The following is a 15,713-nucleotide window of genomic DNA, read 5'->3' as shown; positions in this document are numbered from 1 at the left end:
TTTTTAGGGATGGTTCAAACCCGAGGAGGATCCCTCCCCGCTCGCCTCGCGGGGCTCTGCACCGTATGAATATTGCAGGGGCCGTGCCTGATGTTACCTGCCCCGGGTGCCGTGGGACAGCAGGACAGGGGGGACGCCTCGCGTGCGCGGGGAGAGAAGGAGGTCGTGCAGAAAACATCACGCTGCAAGCAGAATGGGTTGGAATGTGTTGGAATGTAAAAGATTTATTAATTTAATCCGAAGCATTAAAAGGTCATGTATTAATCAAAGAGATGCTTAAAACTGTCAAAGTCCTTTGTCAGGTTTGAAGTGCATCTCTATAGTTATCATAAAATATATATACCCGCCTGGCACCGAGCCCTCGCCAGGGCTGGGAGCGGGTGAGGAGGAGCAAAGCGAGGCTCTTCGCAGCGGGGTCCCTGCAGAGGGGCACCCACCGGGGCTCTGCCGGGCTCCCATGGGTGCCCAGCACCCCCCCATCGAGCTGGGTGACCCTGCTTGTCCCCAGGAGTGGGTTTGTCCCCCCTTAAGTCCCGCTGGTGGTCCCTGGAGGTCCCCAGCTGGCCGCAGGGCTGCTTTGGGGCAGGACGCTCGTGGGGACGGATTTTGGGGAGGGGTCCCCTTCACCACGAGCCCCCAAAGCTGCGGGTGGGCAGCGGTGCCAGGGGGCGTCGGGGCGGGGGCGCAGCGCCCACGCCACCCGTGTCCCGGTTCCACGCGTGGCCAGCCCTTCAGTGCCACGGGGCGGGGAAGGGGGTGGCCAAAACGGGTCCCCAGGGCCCCCCCGGGTCACCCGGGCCCCCCGGTCCCTCTGGCAGCCAAGTGCTGTGTCAGCAGCGTTGGCGTGGACCTCCGCTACCATCTAGCGGCTGCTTTGCCGAGCCGGGGCCACCGCTGTCCCCGGGTCCCAGCCCCGTGTCGCCGTGCCACGGGGGTGGCCGCACCGGGTTGAGATCCCCCACCCCCACCCCCCCGTGCCCACCCACCCAAAGTCAGGGAGGGGGGGTGAAGGCTCTGCTCGCCATCCTCCTTGAGGTTATGGGGTCACCGGGTGACCCCACCGCCTTGTCCCCATGCTGCATTTGTCCCCCGAGAGCTTGTGGTGGCCTCGCTCACTGGGGACTGCAGCTGGGACCCCCCCCCCCCAAAGCCGCACCCGGGTGGGATCTGGGGGCTGAGGGGGCTTTGGAGACAGCGAGGTGCAGCGGGGGGAGCGGGGTGCGGGGTGGTGGGGGAGAGGAAGGGATGGCAAGGGGGGGGTGCTGGATGTGGGGGCTGCCTTTGGGGTGGAGAGCAGCATCCCCCAACCCCAATTTGGGCTGGGGGCTTCCTGCTCCTCTGCCTATGTAGGGGCCATCCTGATTTTACCCCAAAAACTGCAGCAGAGAAGACTTCGCCCCCCCCACACTCTGAAGCCCTGGAGCAGGGCGTTCCCCAGGCAGCCAACCCCTCCTGCATTTAGGATTTTGCCAAAATGCAAACATCCCCGTGCCACCCGGCAGCACCACGTCCCGGCAGAGCAGCGCTGCTGCTGCGACACCTCCGTGCCTGCCGCGCTTCGCCTCGCTCCTCAAACCCCACAGCCCCAAACCCCTGCCAGCACCGGGTCCTGGCTCTGTGGGGCCAAAATGATGGGGAGAGCTGGGGGCAGGGGGGCCGTGCCATCGGGCTGTGCACAGCCTGCCTCGCTCCCCAGCTGCAGTCACAGATGTTGCCGTGGCCGCTGCGTGGCCGTTCCCGACCCTGGGCTGCTTTTTTTCCATGGAAAAATGTGCCCCCTCCCAGCCTGTGGTGCCGAGCCGCTGCGTGTCCGCAAAGCAATCCCCCCCCCCGTGCCTCAGTTTCCCCTCTGGGCACGGTCCCCGCGGGCCTGGGCCAGCAGTCACGAGGCTGGCCAAGCCTAAAATTGCATTCTTGGCCACCTTCCACTGTTGTCTGGCCATCGCCACCGCGGGGACGATGCAAGGACCGGGAGCGAGGCGGGCGCTGCCAGCCCCCGGGGTGCTCGGGTCGGAGGGGACGGGGACGGACGCGGGGTCCCCAGGGCTGTGCCGGGTGGGGACGGGACCTCGCCGCGGCGTTTTGTGGCAGCGAGGGCCCCCCCCGGGGTGGTGGTGGTGGTGGTGGTGGTGGCAGCGCCGCAGCTCCCTCGTGCCAGGGTCTGCGGCGCCGGCCATCTGCAGCGGTCTCACACCTGCGCCCACCGCGCTTGGCACCGGCGCGGGCACCGCGCTCCGGCACCCCCCGAGCGGGGAGCGCGGCCAAGAGGGGCCAGGAGCTGCGGCAGCAAGAGAGATGGGCCTGGGCACCGTGGGGATGGGGAGTCCTGGAGGCAGAGGGGGGGGTCACGGAGGTGTAGGGGGGGTTCTGGGGGTGTAGTGGGGGTCCTGTGGTGCATGGGGAGGGGGATCTGATGCCACGGGGTGCGTGCGCACGGAGGGGAGGTGGTGCTGAGCTGTTTTTCTTTCCTCCCCAGAAGCTGCTGCAGCCACGGCTCTGCGGCGCTACCTGGGATGCTGCAGGGACCCGGGCAGCGGGGAGGGGAAGGGGCCAGCTCACAGCCCCCCCCCCCAAGTCTGGATGCTGCTCTCTGCCCTCCCAGCCCCCCCGGGGCTGGTGGCCGTGCCCCGCGGTGGCTGTCCCTCCATCCCCGCTCCCCAGGTCGATGGAGCCCGGCATTACCATAAAATCAATGCCCCCCGAAGCTGCGCCCTTTAACCCCTTCGCCCCCACCTCGAGACACCCTGGGGGGGGGGGTTGGAAGGACAGACGGACACAACAGGGCCCCCCCACGGCCTCGAGCCCCACTGCCTGTCCCTTACAGCCTCGTGACAGCAGGGGACAGATGAAGGGGACAGGCCCAGGGGAGCGCAGGAGGCTGCAGCAGGGAGGTGGCAGAGCCCCAGCTTGGCCTCGTCCCCGAGCTTTTTGCTGCCCAAAACCCGCTGCCATTTGGGGACGGACGGGGGGTGCTGGGTTGGGGACACGGGGGTGACCTCACACCCGGGGAGTGTCAGGATCCGGCCCGCCAGGATGCCCGCACCCGCCGCCAGCCCGCCCCTCTGTGCCAGGCCCCGGATTTGCATTTTTATTTCTTTTTAAGTGAATTTCGTGCTGGAGGAGGAAATTGCCGCCCTGGCAGCCCGGCAGAGCGGGGGCTGATCCCACCCGCTGCTGCCCCCGGGGTCACCCTGCCATGGGGCTGGGGGTCAGCACCGTGCCCCCCCAGCCCTTGGTGGCACCAAGGTGACGTTTGTGGGCACAGCCATCGGTCCCCATGGCGGTGGCCGTCCCCTCTGCTCCCAGCACCGCCGCTTCCAGCCCCCTTCTCCCCACCCCCCCAGGGTGCCCAAAACGTGCCAGGGTTGGGGACATTCCCTGGGGTTTTGGGGCTGTGCAGGGCTTGGCGAGCCGGGGGTGAGCCAGGGTGCTCCCCCGGCTGGAGGGCTTTGTGGGGGTAAGAGGGGGACAACACGGGTGTCCCCATGGGGACAAGGGACACCCGTTTGGGTAAGGGTGCTCCTTGCACGTGGTTTTTGGGATTTGTGTGAACAAGTGTGTGCCGTGCACGGAGCACGTGGGCAGCAGCTGGGGGGGGACGGAGCCGCCGCGATGCCCACGGGGCGCAGGAGACCCCGAGATCCCCTGCGCCCCTGGGTGGCAGCGGCTGCAGTTTGGTGACATGGGGCCGGCCAGCACCGCTCTGCTCCCTGCTGGGCACCAGAGGGACCCCATGGGATGGGGCAGGGGATGGGATAGGATAGGGTATGGGGTATGGGATTGGGCATGGAATGGGATGTGGCATGGGATGGGGTATGGAATGGGGCACAAGATGGATGGGGCACAGGATGGGGCATGGGATGGGGTATGGGATGGGATGGGGCATGGGATGATGGGGCATGGGATGGGATATGGATGGGATGGGGCGGGGATGGGGCAGGGGATGGGATGAGGCATGGGGTTGGGCATGGAATGGGATGGGACACGGGATGGGGTATGGGATGATGGGGCATGGCACAGGGCACAGGATGGGACATGGCACGGGATGGGGCATGGGATGGGATATGGGATGGGGCACAGGATGGGGCACAGGATGGGACATGGCACAGGATGGGGCATGGGATGGGATATGGGATGGGTTATGGGATGGGATGGGGCACAGGATGGGGCACAGGGTGGCCGCACCCAGCCCTGCCCCGCTGCCTGCCCAGGGCAATCCCTGGCCCCAGGGTGAGGGGACGGAGCCGGGTGAGGGGTGCGCGGGTGTCCCCAGCGGTGCCCCCAGCGGTGTCCCCGAGCCCCTGCCCCCTTTCCCCACCTGCTGCCCCCCCCCCCCAGTGCTGGGAATTCATTAATGGCCACAGCAGGGGCAATTAACCCCTTCCTCCCCAGCCTCATGCATGGGATCCCCCCCCCCCTTTCCTATTCTTTGCCCCCCAACACTGCCCAGCCCCCCCAAATGAAGCCGGGGCCAGCAGGAGGGGACGGTCCCCACAAAAAAAGCTTTAAAACCCCAATGCTGCCCCTCCCTGCTGGTTTTGGGGTTTTATTGCAAAGGGAGCCTCAAATGTCTCGGGGAGGGAGGGGGGCATGCAGCCCCCCCGATGTGGGGCCAGAAGGACCCAGGCTTGTTAGAAAGATTTTTATTTCTCTCTATTTACAGACTGGAATTAAAAAAAAAAAAAATAATTAACAACAAACCCGTCCCTTCCCCCCACACCCCCCCCCGGTGGCACAGCCTGGGGGGCACGGCTGGGTGCCCCCCCCCGGCCCTGCCGCATGGCTGTGGGGGGGTCCTGGCCATGGGGGGGTCCTGGCCATGGTGGGAGAGGACTGGGACTGAGTCTGGAACATGGGGTAGGGGGTGCCCAGGAGGGGTGCCCCCCCCCCCAAGTGCCATCACATTCACATTGCGCCCCATGCCTCCACGATGCCCCCCCCCCCCAATTAATGCTTGCTGCAGGGGGTGAATCCACCCCGTGCCCACCCCTGTAAGGCAACAGGGCTGTGGGAACAGCCCCTGGGACAGACCCCCCCCCTGCACCCAGGACCCCTGTGCCCCCCCCCATTGCAAGCAGGGGTTTATGGCTTTGAGGATTTGGCTCTAATTTAAGGACAGGAGATAAAGGGGGGAGGGAGCAAGGAGTCCTGTGCCCCCCCGCATATAGGGGTCCCTGTGTGTCACCTGGGGCGCGTGGGGGGGGGAACTGTATAAATTAAAGGCGATATAAGGGGGGGGCTGAAGCTCAGTGCTAGGATCTGGGGGGGTGAGCCCCCCATCTCTCCCCCCCCCCCCAAGGCTATGCAGAGCTGGGGGCGAGGGGATGGGGCTGGCGTGGGGAGGGGGCACCCTCAACCCCCCCCCCCGAGGCCTCTGCTGCTGTGGGGTAGGGGTGTGGGTGGCACGGGGGGGGCACGGGGGGGGCACCCGCCCACCGTCCTCCCCCCACCAAAGCACTTCTCAGGTTCAAAGCTGGCTGTGAAGGCAACGAGAGAGGGGTTGGAGGGGTGGGTACAGGGAGGGGGGGGCACATCTGGGCAAGGCGCTGCCCCCCTGAGTCCAAAATCCTTGTGCAAAGCCCCCCCCAAAAAAAAAGGGGGGCACCCCCCACACGACCCCGTAGCCATTTACAGGGGGGCGCAGGCAACGGGAGCGAGAAACCCCCCTGCAAAAAGGGGGGCGATTAATGCCCCCCCCTCCCCAGCACCCCCCCTCCCTCCCAGTATGGGGTCACTGGTTGTCCCCTGGCTGGTACTGGGGCTCGGTGGCCGTGAAGTAGTCCTCGAGGAAGGACTGGAGGTACTCGAAGGTGGGGCGCTCCTCGGGCTCCCGCTTCCAGCACTGCACCATCACCTCGTGCAGGGAGGGGGGGCAATTCCCGGGGCACTGCATGCGGTACCCCCGCTCCACCTGCTCCAGCACCTCCCGGTTGTTCATCCCTAAGGAGGTAAGGATCCGGCCCCGTCAGCATCCTGCACCCCCCCGCCGGGGACACCGAGGGTCCTGCGCCCACCCAAGGGTGCCCACCCAAAGGTGCCCACCCAAAGGTGCCCACCCTGCCCGGGGGGGGGGTTGTACCTGGGTAGGGCACCCGGCCTTTGGTCACCAGCTCGGTCAGGAGGATGCCGAAGGACCAAACGTCCGATTTGATGGTGAACTTGCCAAAAAGCGCCGCCTCCGGGGCCGTCCACTTGATGGGGAATTTGGCACCTGGGGGGGGCAAGGGGGAAAGGGGTGAGCCATGGCTGGGGCACCCCCGGGGCACCCACACCCAGGGTAACCCGCACCTGGGGTGCCCAGCACCCAGGGAACCCATCATCTGGGATGCCCAGCACCCGTGGCACCTATTAATGGGGGTGCCCAGCACCCAGGGAACCCCTCACTTGGGGTACCTATTAATGGGGGTACCCATTAATGGGGGTACCCAGCACCAAAGGAACCCATTACTTGGGGTACCCAGCACTTGGGGTACCCAGCACCCAGGGAACCCATCACTTGGGGTGCCCATCATCCAGGGTGCTCATCACTTGGGGTACCTATTAATGGGGGTGCCCAGCACCTGGGGTGCCCATCACTTGGGGCACCCACCCCCCAGGACACCCAGCACCGGGGTTGACAGCTCCAGGCCTGTGCTGGGACCCAGCAGGGACAGGGCAGCGGTCCCCAAAGCTTTGGGACCGGGGGGGGGGGGCTCACCCTGGCGCGCCGTGTACTCGTCGTCCTCGATGAGGCGGGCGAGGCCGAAGTCAGCGATCTTGCACACCAGGTTGTCGCCCACCAGGATGTTGGCAGCGCGCAGGTCCCGGTGGATGTAGTTCATCCGCTCGATGTAGGCCATGCCCGCAGCGATCTGGGGCGGAGGGGAGAAGCGTTGGCACCCTTGGGTGTCCCCCCACGGGGGTGCCCACCCCGTGCCAGCCTCCCCGGTACCTGTGCAGCCATGTCCACCAGCTGGGGCAGCTTCAGGTAGCGGCCGTCACCGTCCTTTAGGAAGTCCAGCAGGCTGCCTGGGGGCACAGGGTGCCGGTCACAGAGCCAGCCGTGCCCACCCAAGGGTGCTCTCCCCTTTAGGGACCCAGCTGTGCCCACCCAAGGGTGCCCTCCCCATAGGAACCCAACCGTGCGCACCCAGGGAAGCCTCGGACCAGGTCCCTGCGCGCCCTGGCCGTGCCCAGGCAGGGTGGGGGCAGCTCGGAGGGACCAGGCAGGGCACCCATGGGTGCCGCCAGCCCCTCACCTTGGCTCATGAACTCGGTGACGATGTAGATGGGCTCCTCCGACACCACGGCGTAGAGCTGCACCAGCTTGTCGTGCCGCAGCCGCTTCATGATCTGAGCCTCCTCCAGGAAGGCCTCGGGGGACATGGTGCCCGGCTTCAGCGTCTTCACCGCCACCTTGGTGGTGCCGTTCCACGTGCCTGGCCCGGGGACACCGCGTCACCAGGAGCCCCCCCCGGGTAGGGGACACCCGGCCCCCGCAGAGGCCAGGATGGAGGGTGCGTGGATGGAGGGGTGCGTGGATGGAGGGGTGCGTGGATGGGGGCGCATGGATGGGGGCGCATGGCTGGGGGCGCATGGATGGGGGGCGCATGGATGGGGGCGCACAGATCCATGCATGGATGGAGAGGTGCACGGGCAGGTGAAGGGCGGATGGTTGCATGGATGCGTGGTTGGAGAGCTGCGTGGATGGAGGGACGAGCAGAGGAGCAAGGAATTCGGGTCAGGGCAATCAAGGGCCACGCTACCACCGTGCCCAACCCACCTCAAGGACCTCACCTCGTGGCACGGGTTCGAGGCACCCGCGGGCTCGCCTAACCCCGTTCCCCAGCCATCCATGCGGAGCGGTGCCGAGCACCGTCCGGTCCCCACGATGCTGCTTGGGGGGCTGCTCGTGCCCCTGAGCCCCCCCAGCCCCGGCCGGCTGGGCCAGCCTTACCCATCCACACGTCTCCGAAACATCCCATGCCGAGTTTCTCGTCCAGGCTGATGGATTCCCGCGCTATCTCCCAGGCGTCCTTAGCTAATCCCAAGGTCTGGGGCTTCATAGCGGGGCACGGGAGGGTGAGCAGATGGCACAACCCGTCGTTGTACTCTGCAGGGGCGCAGGGAAGGGGGGAGGCAGCGGGGGGGGTGCGATGGGATGAAGGCAGCATGCACGCCGAGCGGGGGGAGCGCGGGGCGCGGGAGGAAGAGGAAGACGACGAGGGACCCCCCCCCAGGCCTGGTTTTGTCTCCTGCTCATGGCCCCATCCGGGATATGGGGTTATATGGGATATATATTTGCGGGGAGCACTGGGGGTGCCCTGAAAAAGCAGGGGATGGGACATTGCCCCAGGGCATGGGGAGTCTGTGCCCATCTCCTGGGGGGGGTGCCAGGCCTGGGGGTGCCCCTGCCGCTTTCCCCTCCCTTCTCCGCTCGCCCCGGCTCGCCCGCCGGGCCCTACCCATCCACACTTCCCCGAACTGCCCGTTGCCCAGCTTCTTGAGCAGCTGCAGGGACTCGCGGGGGATCTCCCACACGTCTTTGGTTTTGACCGAGAGGTCGGCCAGTTTGGGGGTCCCCTTGGGGCACGGCACGGCCAGGCGGCAGCACAGCCCGGCCGCCCGCTCTGCAGCACCGGGGAGAGGCAGGCGTCACCCCGGGGTGCCTCCAACCCCACGCCCCCCGCCCTGGTCTCCCGCTGCAGTGCCCCCCTCCCAAAACACACACGTGGGGTGCGCTCCCTCCCACCGGGGACAGCCCTGCAGCCCCCCAGCCCCGTTATGGGGTGATGCCCCCCCCAAGACCCGTGGGCTATTTACCTTCTCCGGAGGCCGGGTGCTCCCTGCACCAAGGACACGGAAGATTGGGGACCCCCGGGGGTCCCCCTCCTGCTGCCACCAGCACAGCCCCCTCCTCCTCCAGTTAAACCCAGTTGGCCCAGCAGGCTGGGTGTTGCCAACCGGTCCCGTGGGCTTTCCCCACCGCCCCCCCACCGCCCCCCCACGGCCCTCACCCCCTCCCACCCTACCTATGTAGTGCTGGACCAGTTGCTGCACGGTGTCGAACTGGGCCCGCGTGGTGATGTAGTACCCCCCGCTGTCCAGCTTTCGGATCTTATAGTGCTTCACGTGGTCGCCCTTGGCCTCGTCCCAGTCCCGGATGGAGAGGGAGTAGGCGCCTAGGTGGGAGTGGGGGTGAGGGGTGGCACGGGGAGGGGCACAGGGCACGGCCCCCCTGACCCCACAGCCCCCTACACTGTCCCCATGTCCCCCCTGACCCCATGGCCCCCTACACCATCCCCACGTCCCCCCTGACCCCACAGCCCCCTACACCATCCCCATGTCCCCCCTGACCCCACAGCCCCCTACACTGTCCCCATGGCCCCCTACACCATCCCCATGTCCCCCCTGACCCCACAGCCCCCTACACTGTCCCCATGTCCCCCTACACCATCCCCATGTCCCCCCTGACCCCACAGCCCCCTACACTGTCCCCATGTCCCCCTACACCATCCCCATGTCCCCCCTGACCCCACAGCCCCTTACACTGTCCCCATGTCCCCCCTGACCCCACAGCCCCCTACACTGTCCCCATGGCCCCCTACACCATCCCCATGTCCCCCCTGACCCCACAGCCCCCTACACTGTCCCCATGTCCCCCTACACCATCCCCATGTCCCCCCTGACCCCACAGCCCCCTACACTGTCCCCATGTCCCCCTACACCATCCCCATGTCCCCCCTGACCCCACAGCCCCTTACACTGTCCCCATGTCCCCCCTGACCCCACAGCCCCCTACACTGTCCCCATGTCCCCCTACACCATCCCCATGTCCCCCCTGACCCCACAGCCCCTTACACTGTCCCCATGTCCCCCCTGACCCCACAGCCCCCTACACCATCCCCATGTCCCCCCGACCCCACAGCCCCCCCCACCGTCCCCACGCCCCCCCACCTTTCGTCGTCTCGCTCTCCCGGATGAGGAAGGTGCCCCTGCAGTTCCCATGGCACAGGAGCTGCCGCTCTGCATCCTTGCGCCCGATCTTCCCAAAGTACCACCTGCAGGGTGGGGGGGGCGGGGGGGGGCATCAGCACCAAGGGGGGGCACCCATGGGTGCTCCGAGTCCCCTTGTTGGCACCATGGACTTCACTTTGCAGCGGGGCCAAGCAAGGTGTGAGCATCGCGCGAGCGTCACGGCACGGTTACGGGGTGCCAGCACGCCTGGGTGTCCCCCCCCCATGTCCCCCCCACCCCATACTCACTCCTCTGCCTGGATGGAGTCCACGGGGGCCACGTAGTTGCTGGGGATGTAGCCCGTGTCGCCCGAGCTCAGCGACCTGGCCTCCCACCAGTCACCCTCGCTGGGGAGAGACGGACGGACGGTGAGGAGGGACGGACAGACGGACACCCCCCCCCCCCCCCCCCCCGCGCACAGCACCCCCAGCCCCCCCTGTCCCCCACCCCCGAGGGCACCCACCCCAGGGCTCTGCTGGGGCCACCCAACTCGTGACACACGTGGGTTGTCTTACTGGTGCCCAGCATGGCTCATACTGGGAGTACTGGGAGCACCTTCCCAAGTGGGATAGGGGGCTAGGGGGGGTACGGGGGGGGGCTCACGTGTTGTTGATGATGTGGAACTTCTCCCCTTTCTGAAAGCTCAGGTCATCCTCCGTCCTGGCCTCGTAGTCGTACAGGGCGATGAAAAGCGTCACGCCCCCCACTGCGGCACACGGAGGGCACCGTGGGCGAGCCCCGTCCCGGCCAGCACCCATGGGTGCAGCCAGGACCCCCCCACACACCCCCACCCCCCCCTCCCCAGCTCGCCACTGACCTGCGATGCTGCTGCCGTGCGCCTGCAGCGTGTTGGAGGGGTAAAAGGGCGCGGGGGTGGGCACGGCGGGGCCGTGGAAGTTGTTGAAGTCGGGGATGTGGGTGAAGGCGCCGCCGAGCTGCGCGGGGTCGGGGTCGTACTGCAGGGGGGGGGGCAAGGAGGGCCCCCCGCCGCTCCCCGCCTGCCCCTTGCCGGCCACCTTCTCCTTGCAGTGCACGCAGCCCATCCTGGCACGGCCTGCGGGGCGGACGGACGGACGGATGGACGTGGGACTGACGGATCCCCCCCCAACCCCCCCAAACCCCCCCCCCAGCACCCAGGGGTGCTCCCCTCCGCGGCGCCCCCACTCACGGTGATGTCTCCAAGGGTCACTTCAGCTGCTCCATGGCACCGCGGGGAGGACGAGAGGCACCTGGGGACGGCGGGGGGGGGGGGGTCAGGAGGGGGGGGGGGTCAGAGCCCCTGGGTGGGCTAAAACATCCCCGCCAGGCTTCCAAAAACCCCGCACGGGCTGCCGGACCCCCGTGAGGCTCCAAACATCGCCGCATGGGGTGCAGCAACCCTGCATGCTTGCAATACCCCCGCACGGGTTTAAATACCCCCCCCCCCCGAGCCGAAACGCCCCTGCACAGGATCTAATACCCCCCCCAGGTCTTGAATCTTGCTGCACGGGCTCGAAGGGCTGTGCAGGAGCTCGATCAGCCCTGCAGGAGCTGCAGCCCTGCACGAGCTGCAAAACTTCTGCACGGGCTCAAACCACATCCCGCCAGGTCCCCCCCGCCAGCCCAGCGCCTCCTTCCAGGCAGCACCGCGTCCCCGTCCCCCCCCCTCCCCAAAGCCGCCCCGCCGGGGCCGGAGGGAGCGAGGCAGGGCGGTGAGGAGCACCCCCAAAAACGTCCCCGTCCCCCCGTAACCCTGAGCTGCTGGGGGAACTGGTGGTTCGGGGCAGGAAGGGCCCCGCTCGCCTCGCTGCGGTCGCGGCCGCGCTTTTCCGGCCAGCGCTGTGAGAAGGTGAGGAGGAGGAGGAGGAAATCGGACCCAGGAGGAAAGGGACGGAGCTGGGCCCTGCGCCCTGGCCCCCTGGGGGAGCTGCCCCAAAAGGGACGGAGATTTGGGGGGTCCCAGCCCTGCGGGGGTCCCACCCCCATGGGGGTGACGGCGCGGGGCTGTGCTCGGTGCCGCGGCCACGTCCCGGCCCCTGGGCACGGCTCAGGTCCTCTCCCCGAGATTTGAGAGGCAAATGTGGTGGTTTTGGGGCCGAGGAAATATTTCACGTCGCTTTCCCCCATCCCAGTCCCTGTTTCTCCTTTCCTTCTCTCGGCAGCAGGTTTGGAAGCACCAAACAAGCTCGAGCGGCCCCGGGCTCTCCGTGGCCACCTGGGCTTTCAACACCGGCCGTTTGGCAAGGCCGGGGCTGTTGCAGCCGGGACGGAATTGCCAAACCCGAGAGGGCCTGGCCGTTTTTTTGGGGCTTTTTTTTTTTTAATTTTTCTGAGAAGAAGTTGGTGTTTCAGCTGACAGCCGTTCCCAGCTCTCGCAAACCCTCTTCATGAGAAACCCCGGCCCCTTTGCCGGCACCGCGCTCCGACACTTCCCATTTTGCCGAATTTCTCCGCTGAACTCAGCAGCTGGGGGGTCAGGGAGGACACGGGGCAGCTCCCAGGGAGGCACAGACCCCAAATACCCCCGCACCTTGGGGTTTAGCCCCAACCACCACACAGCATCCCACCCGCCCTCCAAGGCTGGTCCCCAAAAACGGCTCCCTGGGGTCATTTTTGGGGAGGGGACGCGTGCTGGCGGCTGGCCCCGGGAGCAGATGGGCAGCGAGTCCCCCCCCCAGGCCGGCTCCACCTGCGCTGGTGCCACCACGGTGCCAGCTCGCGCCCCGCCGTGCCCCCTCCGTGCCGCACGGACTCCCGGCCAACTCGTGTCCCCTGCTGCCACGGGTCTGGGAATTGTCACCGTCCTCCTGGCCATCTGCTCCCCCTGTCCCCCCCCGACCCCAGAGCCTGGTTTCCCGGTGCTGGTGGCACGGGGAGGTTTCCAAAGCGGGTGGTGGCCAAGGAATGAGCTCAGGAAGGGAGGGACCCGGAGCGCTGCCCCAGCCCTGAGCCGGGGTCTGGTGTCCCCGCGTGTCACCCTGCCTGTCCCCCCATGGGATCGCCCCAGCCCCTTCCTAAGGGGACGGAGGGGTCGGGTTTGTGGGGGTGCAGACGCACGGAGAGCTCCGGAGGCTCTCCGAATACCCCAGACCTGGTGCCATGGGGACAAACCGAGGTGGCATCGGGACCAGCGCCTGGCCAAAGGGGGGGACCCCGCAGGGACGGGGAGCAGGGGGCACCCCGCGGGCCCTGCTGTCACCTTCACAGCAGGAGGAGGAAGCGGCCAAGGAGAGCGGCGTGGGGGAGGAGGAGGAGGAGGAGGAAGAGGACGGTGCCGCGGCCTCCGAGGGGAACCTTGCGGCTGGCAGGGTCCCAGGCTTTGGGGACGGCAAAACGGGGTCAAAAATGGGATGCTGGCAGGGCTGAGCGGTGACACCGCGTGCTGCAGCCCCTCGGGCACCTTGTGGCCCCCCAGGGCCGTATCCCACCCCCTGCCCTGTGCACTCCTGCCCTTCCCATATGGCCCCGCACCCCTGGCGGCTCTCACTGCCCTGCCGCAGCCTCCCGGGGGGAAGAGGAACCGAGATCGCTGCAGGGCGCAGCCTGCGGGGTCCCCTCGGTCACCCTGTGGCACTGGGGTCCCAGCTGCAGCCCGGCAGGGGACAGTGCCACCTCTCGGGTCCTCGTTAGGACGTGGGGGCCCCCAGCCACCTCCCTTCCCATCTGGAGCCCCGCAGACACCTCCATGGGGGGGGGACACGAGGGGACACCTCCTGCCTCCCCACCGCCCCCAGCAGCAGGACAGCATCACCGTGGTGGTCCCAGGGGGTGTCCCACCCTAATGGGGACGTGGCAGGGCAGGGAACCCCACAGCTGCCCACGCAGCCACAGAAGCCCCTTCCCCTCCTTTGCCATGTATGGGGCAGGCTGGGGGGGCTCCACGGGGGCTTTTACCCCCCCCCACCAACCTGTGGCTGCCCCAGGAGGTACGGCAGCCCTACAAGCAATCGGCCCCGAGAAGCCCACCTGTGCCAAGCCCCCCAGCCTGGGGGTGCCCCTCGCCCCCACCCCACGACGGGCCAAGCTCTGCTCTCCCCCCCCGCCTGCCCCCCAGCCTCCCAGCCCCACGGCTGACGGGGGGGGGGGGGGAAGGCAGGATTTCCGCTGGAAGAAGCAGCAATTCCCGGATCCCAGGGGCTGCAGGGGAGGAGGACGGCGGCCAAGAGCGCAGCGCGGCCCCGAATACAATGTCCCGGGAGGAGCAGGGCGGGGGGGGAATTGTGCGGGGCAGGAAGCGCCGAGTTCCTGCTCCTGCCTGGGACACACCAAGGGGCCGGGGACGAGGCCGAGCCGCCGGTTGCAGGGGGGGGGCCACCCGGTTGCAATGGGTCCCCCCCCCCTTCCCCAACCCCAGCCCTACGTGCGCCCGGAGGTGCCCCCCGGTACCCAGCCCCGGCTGGGGGTGGCGGAGCTCGGCACGGCGGTGCTGGCAGGATGGGGGCACCTGTAGGGCTTGGGGGGTCGCAGGTGCCCCCCACCCCATATGGGCCCCCCCCCCCCAGCCCCCTCCCCAGCTGTGTTTTGTCTCAGCAGCCTCCCCGTGGCTGCCCTAGTGCCGGGAGGGCGAGCTGGAGGCTGCCTCCCCCCCCCCAAGGATGAGAGAGGCCGGGGGTCTCCTGCCCCCCCCTCCCCATCTCCAGCATCACCGCAGAGGCTGGGGAGGGGGGCAGCGAGGCAGGACCCCCCCCCCATGGGATCCCCCAACCCCACAGCTCAGTGCCCCATCCCAAACCCGTGCCATGCTCGAGGCGGGCGTCAGCGCACAGAGACTCCCCCCCCCCCAAAAAAAAACACCAAAACACTTAGCAAGGGGATAGAGGGGACCCCCCCACCTGCCTGCAAACCACCTCGCCCCCCCCCCCAGCTGCCCTCCCATCACCCCCGTGCATCCCTCCTACCGTCAGCCCTCCTGCTCCGGCTCGCATGGAGCCCGGCGACCCCCGGCCCCCCCCCAACTCCTCTCTCCAGCGGGGGTCCCACGGCAGCACCCGGACCCTCCCGGCGCTGGGGGCCGGGGGATGGCTCTGTGGGGGGGGGGGCTCAGCAGGGCACAGCCGGGTGGGTGCCGAGGGGAGAAGCGGGAGCGCGTGTGCGTGCGGCTCCCCGCCTCGGAGCAGCTCTCGCCGCCGAGCCGAGCTTCCCCTCCCCTCGCCCCCCCTTCCTCCCCGCTCTCCCGGTGATGTTTCATTGTACCAGCCAGCCCCACCGCACGCACCGGGGCCCAGCACCTTCCCGTGCCCCCCCCCAGGTCACTGTGGCATTGGGGGCGCACACGGGACGGTGGCTTTGGGGTGCCCCATCCGCGGCGCAGCTCCACACGGGGGCTGCTGGTGGGTTATGGGGTATATGTGGGGTTGTTGTGTTCCCAAAGCTGTGTGTGTGGGGTCGGGGTGCTGCCTGACCCCAAATGCATCCCTGAGCCCCCCCACCCCCGAGCAGGGGGGTGTAAATATGGGGCAGGGATAAAACGAGCCCAAGGAGCGGGGTCTGTGCCGGGGTGGGGTGAGCTGGGACAGGGCGAAGCTGTGGGATGGTGACGAGTGTCCCAGCTCCCGGGGGGGTTGGGACCGTGTCCCCTGGGAGCTCCCGTGGGTCCCCAAAAGGGGCACGCAGCTCTCAGCCCGCTCGTGTGCTCGCTGCGGCCGTTGGCAGCGCCCCAGCCACCGGACTCCTTATTTACGCCTCGCCCGGGTGCGGCTGCAAGTGGGAGGCTCCCAAGATTTGGCACCAAACCCCAA

At 67.9% G+C, this 15,713-nt stretch overlaps 1 protein-coding gene across 3 annotated transcripts; it reads right to left on the bottom strand.

The window, feature by feature from the left end:
• Positions 1-5,383: 5,383 nt before the first annotated feature.
• On the bottom strand, positions 5,384-15,123 carry FGR (FGR proto-oncogene, Src family tyrosine kinase). Of its 3 annotated transcripts, none has more exons than XM_068657781.1 (13): positions 14,874-15,123; positions 11,165-11,225; positions 10,814-11,050; positions 10,600-10,702; positions 10,245-10,343; positions 9,937-10,040; positions 9,012-9,161; positions 8,445-8,609; positions 7,239-7,418; positions 6,932-7,008; positions 6,698-6,851; positions 6,080-6,211; positions 5,384-5,940 (listed from the first exon to the last, which is right to left on the bottom strand). In XM_068657781.1, exons 3-13 carry the CDS (start codon positions 11,037-11,039, stop codon positions 5,732-5,734), a joined length of 1,599 nt encoding a protein of 532 aa, XP_068513882.1. In that variant the 5' UTR covers positions 11,040-11,050; positions 11,165-11,225; positions 14,874-15,123; the 3' UTR covers positions 5,384-5,731. The 3 variants fall into 3 exon arrangements, with proteins under 3 accessions (XP_068513882.1, XP_068513884.1, XP_068513883.1); XM_068657783.1 differs by lacking the exon at positions 8,445-8,609 and adding an exon at positions 7,937-8,092; XM_068657782.1 differs by lacking the exon at positions 14,874-15,123 and adding an exon at positions 11,456-11,532.
• Between the last annotated feature and the right edge of the window lie 590 nt (positions 15,124-15,713).

This window comes from Anas acuta, chromosome 21 (genome assembly GCF_963932015.1).
Source record: "Anas acuta chromosome 21, bAnaAcu1.1, whole genome shotgun sequence".
Classification (NCBI taxonomy): domain Eukaryota; kingdom Metazoa; phylum Chordata; class Aves; order Anseriformes; family Anatidae; genus Anas; species Anas acuta.
Note: the sequence above shows the minus strand (reverse complement) of the source record. Positions and strands in the feature narration are given on the sequence as shown.

Excerpts from the sequence above, each read along its gene's own strand:
- FGR (XM_068657781.1), bottom strand. The coding sequence starts at position 11,039 with ATGGGCTGCGTGCACTGCAAGGAGAAGGTGGCCGGCAAGGGGCAGGCG. Across the intron at positions 10,041-10,244 it reads GACTCCATCCAGGCAGAGGA|GTGGTACTTTGGGAAGATCG; the intron begins GTGAGTATGGGG and ends CCCACCCTGCAG. Across the intron at positions 6,212-6,697 it reads CGAGTACACGGCGCGCCAGG|GTGCCAAATTCCCCATCAAG; the intron begins GTGAGCCCCCCC and ends TGCCCCCCCCAG.